This window comes from Vigna radiata, chromosome 10 (genome assembly GCF_000741045.1).
Source record: "Vigna radiata var. radiata cultivar VC1973A chromosome 10, Vradiata_ver6, whole genome shotgun sequence".
NCBI lineage: Eukaryota > Viridiplantae > Streptophyta > Magnoliopsida > Fabales > Fabaceae > Vigna > Vigna radiata.
The window spans coordinates 9346177-9351122 of NC_028360.1; the positions used below are offsets into that span (position 1 = coordinate 9346177).

The 4946-nt window shown below is 36.6% G+C and overlaps 2 protein-coding genes across 2 annotated transcripts; one reads left to right on the forward strand and one right to left on the reverse strand.

The window, feature by feature from the left end:
- The first annotated feature begins 387 nt into the window (after positions 1-387).
- Positions 388-1789, forward strand: LOC106776189 (ammonium transporter 1 member 3-like). The gene has a single exon (XM_014663561.2). The coding sequence runs from the start codon at positions 388-390 to the stop codon at positions 1768-1770; it is 1383 nt and encodes a 460-aa protein (XP_014519047.1). The 3' UTR covers positions 1771-1789.
- A 669-nt stretch (positions 1790-2458) lies between these two features.
- On the reverse strand, positions 2459-4742 carry LOC106776190. Its single transcript, XM_014663563.2, has 5 exons — positions 4590-4742; positions 4036-4186; positions 3560-3626; positions 3215-3446; positions 2459-2776 (listed from the first exon to the last, which is right to left on the reverse strand). The coding sequence occupies exons 1-5, from the start codon at positions 4655-4657 to the stop codon at positions 2566-2568; spliced, it is 729 nt and encodes a 242-aa protein (XP_014519049.1). The 5' UTR covers positions 4658-4742; the 3' UTR covers positions 2459-2565.
- Positions 4743-4946: the final 204 nt, after the last annotated feature.

The window sequence follows — 4946 nt, forward strand, 5'->3', positions numbered from 1 at the left end:
ATTTCGATGACAAGAAAAGCGTTATTTAATAGTTATTTAATAATAAAAAGGTTTCAAATTTTAAGAATAATTTGTTCTGTATATTTGTTTGATTGTAGTTTTATTGGATTCTAAATTCAAATTAAATATATAATTTGCTGGATTTGTAGTTTTCTAATATTTTTTTCAATTTTTAAAAGTCCGATTCATATTTGTTGAAATTTTATAAAACAACCTCTAGATTAATTTTTGTTTATATTAAGAAACTAGAAGAGTTAGAATGGTTGAGCAGAATGCAGAAGACTTACCAACTAGAAGAGTTAGGTAGCTATATAACTACCATTCAAAGTTTATCGCATATCTCTATTAATATACCTTAATGCTTCACTTCACTTCACTTACACTAGAATGGGGGTTTCATGGGAAGAAAGTGTGACTTATTCCATCAACGCAATCTACCTTCTGTTCTCAGCCTACCTTGTCTTTGTAATGCAAATTGGGTTTGCCATGATATGTGCAGGTTCAGTGCGTGCAAAAAATGCAATGAACATAATGCTCACAAACGTGGTTGATGCAGTGGTTGGTAGCATCTCCTTCTACCTCTTCGGTTTTGCATTTGCATATGGCACTTCTAACCCTTTCATTGGCACTCATCTCTTTGCTCTATCCCACATTCCAAACGCAACTTACGACTATGCTTTCTTCCTTTACCAATGGGCTTTTGCTATAGCTGTAACAGGCATCACAAGTGGATCCATAGCTGAGAGAACTCAATTCAGTGCATATCTTGTTTTCTCATTTTTCCTCAGTGGCTTTGTCTACCCAGTTGTTGCTCATTGGCTCTGGTCATCCAGTGGTTGGCTCAGTCCAACTTCAACTCACTTGTTGCTCGGTTCAGGAGCCATTGACTTTGCTGGGAGTGGAGTCGTGCATTTGGTTGGTGCAGTTGCTGGTCTTTGGGGCTCCATCATAGAAGGCCCACGGACCGGAAGATTTGATTCTTCAGGCAGGCCCATGCCTCTTAGAGGCCATAGTGCAACACTTGTTGTACTTGGGACCTTTTTGTTATGGTTTGGTTGGTTTGGATTTAATCCAGGATCCTTTGACAAGATCCTTGTGGCTTATCCCGGCACGTCGGACCAAGGTAATTGGACCTCGGTGGGTCGGACTGCCGTAACAACCATATTAGCTGGTTCGACGGCTGGGATAACTACCTTATTCGGCCGACGATTGTTAGTCGGCCACTGGGATGCAATGGATGTGTGCAACGGCTTGCTTGGTGGGTTTGTTGCCATCACGTCCGGATGCTCTGTTGTGGAGCCATGGGCCGCCATTATTTGCGGGTTTGTATCCGCTTGGGTTTTAATTGGGCTGAACATTGTGGCCCTAAAGTTGAACTATGATGATCCATTAGAGGCAGCCCAATTGCATGGAGGGTGTGGCACTTGGGGTTTGTTGTTTACTGGGTTGTTTGCGAAAGAGGAGTTTGTGATTCAAGTGTATAATTCTGGTGAGATTGGGGTTTCAAGACCCTATGGTGTACTACTTGGAGGTGGTTGGGGATTGTTTGGAGCCCAAGTGATTGAGATTTTGACAATCTTTGGATGGGTGAGTGTAACAATGGGCCCTATATTCTATGCCTTGCACAAGCTTGAGATATTGAGAATTCCTGTTAATGAGGAAGTTGCTGGCATTGACATTTCTTGTCATGGAGGGTATGCTTATGCTCAAGAAAACTATCATCTCAGACTTTATGGAGATTACATGCCTATTCAACATGCCCTATCTTAGTCTCATTTTTGTGTGACATGTCTGTTACTTTTTCTTGGGTTATGTTGCGGATTAGCATTGTTTAATGATTTGAATAATTTTAGATTATTGAACAATATTCATTAAACTCTAGCTGTCAGATAAATTTTCTTTTTTTCAGCAAGAACACAAATGCAAGAGTTATTATCTGAATTTTTACCAAGATTAACCGTGTAACTTAAGTTTATGGATGAATTAATGAACCAACCTAGAATTCAAACATATGATAAACTGGATTAACCAACAAATTTTAACACTTTGTAATTGCTTGCTTCACTAGTTTTGGATGAGAGTTTTCAGTAGGGAACAGAAACAAAAGGGCATTAACATCAAAGTAGTATCCTGAGAGGGAAAAGTTGAGTAGGGTCAGTGTTATGCTTCAAAATATCATGAATGAAAGGAATCTTGTGAAGTGAGTGGATCCCACATATTGGATAGACATTATTCTGTCACTTTCACGTCATTTTCAATAGTCATTTGCTGCATCCTTAGTAATGACTATCATTGAATTTGGATAAAAAAAATTTGTATCATTGACTAATTGGCCTAACCGTGTTAAGTACAGTTTATGGTTGAATAAAATTTTGGTTTACCTAAAACTAGGAACATTATTATACTATAACAAGTGAATCACCAACAGAATAACTTGGGTTAGAAATAAATCAGCAAGTTGAAGCAGGTTGGAAGAAAGCCAATTAAATATATACAACTAAATTATGGTCTAAAATGCATGTACAAGTAAAGTGAACAAACAGTGTTTTCCAAAATCTCAGAAACTCATCTCAGAAATGGATCATAGAACACGTATCTGGGATCTGGAACAATTAAAGGCAACTTCTCTATGTAAAGAAAGAGCCTCTTGCAATTCTCTTTGGAAATAGTCCCAATATCAACAACATCATTCATGTCTGTGTAAATCCAAAGGTCCCCGGAGTCGATTCTCTTCAGGCTATTCCGGCAAAAGGGGCAAGACTGAGATCTCTGACACCTGAATCAACAACCACAATAAGTAAACTAATTTTGGTTGGTGGGTAAAAAGGAGGATGACATTGATGAAATCAAGGTTTTTGCTTTTTATAAAGTAAAAGCAATGTCTTTACAATTTATGAACTTATGAGAACCTTTTAGTCAACAATTATTCTGTCCTCAAAAAAGTCGGTGAAGAATTAATGCTCCTCACCTAAACTGGACTTATCATACCCTATTTTTACGCACAAGATGTTCTCATTGGTACAGAAACATCTGCACCACATGATTCACATCAAAGAGTAGACAGACAGACATCCTCTCCTTTTAACGTGACATGTTTCATTCATATGTTGAAAAGACTTGGTTTTACCTCAAGAATATGATCAGCAGCAAAACATAATAAAATATAACTATAAAGAATATATTATGTAATGGAATCAGAATCAAAGAAATTTACCAATCTCTGTAGCACTGCAAACACATATGGTGGCAGCAATCTGGCAACACAACTTTAGCTTTCACCTCCAAGCAGACTCCACATTCCTCTTCTCTTTCAATGTCAATATCAGATAGTTTTTCCTCCGTGAAGCCACTCTTTCCTTTGTACCTAAGAGCCACTTCTTTCTGTTTCCTTTCCTCCAAATCCGTGATGCCTTTCTCAAGTTGCAACAGAGCAGGAAATATAACAGCTGTTTATCGTCAAAAGAAAAAAACATGTTACTTTTATGCTAATCATCGAGAGCAACAAGCACAAATCTATACAAGTAGCCAAGCATACATTTTCTTCACAGCATAGACTTACTGTAAAATTGTCTGATGCTTGCTTTCCTTTCATATATTGACATGGTATTATTCCCATTTCCATAAGTCTGCAAACAGATTATGACAATTTTAGAACAAGGAAGGAAGCATGAACATCAGGTTAGTTTTAAAACAGGGAAAGTGGTATAAATTTATCGTAGAATATTGTAATTGCTTCTAATGATCAGAGTATCTCAGATTATACTTGGGGATTAGTTTTCTATCTTACAATATCTTATAGGATTAGCTCTCATATTTCTGAGTAGCTACCATGATTAGTTTTCTTACTTACGGTGAAATTGCAAATCATCATATTCTAAAACAACAAACAAGTCGTTGTGAATGGAAAAGAGACTTGAGTGAAAGTAATTAGTCAAGTTTTTCAATAAAAACTAGATATCGACAACATGGTAACTGAAAAAAATGAAAGCATTCTCATAATTCAAAGTTATTATCCAACATTTAGGACATACATACCACATAAATTAGAACTCTGAGCAAACCCAGAGCACCAGCCAAGCGGTAATCAGCCCACTGAACAAGAAATAGAAAAATAGGAGCTGCTGGACTGTAAGATATTCTCATCTGAAAGCATCCTCCATCTCTTTCCCTTGGATGGTCCAATGCCCTAACAAAGAGGGGAAAAAGAAAAAGCACATTAAGCACAGACTCTGCTAAAAGAATCTCTGTGACTGATCCAAGTACAAGCATGTCAATGCTATCAAGTTCCAACAAAGAAATTGAGTTTCATACAATCAAAAACTCAGTAGCATTCAGCTTCAAATGACAAAAGGCACAATATTTACATGGATCACAGAAAAGGTATAACAAGTGGTAGACAAAACCATCAATTCTTAAAGATCAAAGAAAAAAGTGCTGAACTTCAGTGATTAGCAAGACAGACCCTCAATTAGAAAAAAAAGAAAAGATCAAATTTTGATCTGGGAATAGGAAGGGGTATGTATATAAGCTTTTGAAGATTAACTTCTGACTCAATCAATCAATTACCCCAAAAGAGAAAGAGAACATACAGAGTATTAGCATACTGAATATCAGCTTCCAGAGCCTTCAGAGAGTCCTTGAAGGAACACTTTCCCATAGATGTTTTCCAGAAAAATTTTCTGCATGCAACCAAGGATAATCCCACAAAGACGATGGTATTATACTATACCAAGATATGTGATATGACCTGCTTATGATACTCTCATAATGACACTGTTACCCTTTGTAACTGATAAAGGTTAATTCAGTTGGTAAAATATACAAGTTCATAACAAGAATGTTAGTAAAGTTGCTTTTTTTAACATATTTAAATTGATTTACTTTGTAAAAAAAATCATATTTTTTCAATATATGGTCGGCTTTTTTCGGATTTGAGAAATTTACTG

Bases quoted from the DNA above. Each gene is read 5' to 3' on its own strand.
- LOC106776190 (XM_014663563.2), bottom strand. From the start codon at position 4,657: ATGGGAAAGTGTTCCTTCAAGGACTCTCTGAAGGCTCTGGAAGCTGAT. The intron at 4,187-4,589 runs GTATGTTCTCTT...CCTCTTTGTTAG, and splicing joins ATTCAGTATGCTAATACTCT to GGCATTGGACCATCCAAGGG. The intron at 3,447-3,559 runs GTAAGTCTATGC...GACGATAAACAG, and splicing joins AAGCATCAGACAATTTTACA to CTGTTATATTTCCTGCTCTG.
- LOC106776189 (XM_014663561.2), top strand. From the start codon at position 388: ATGGGGGTTTCATGGGAAGAAAGTGTGACTTATTCCATCAACGCAATC.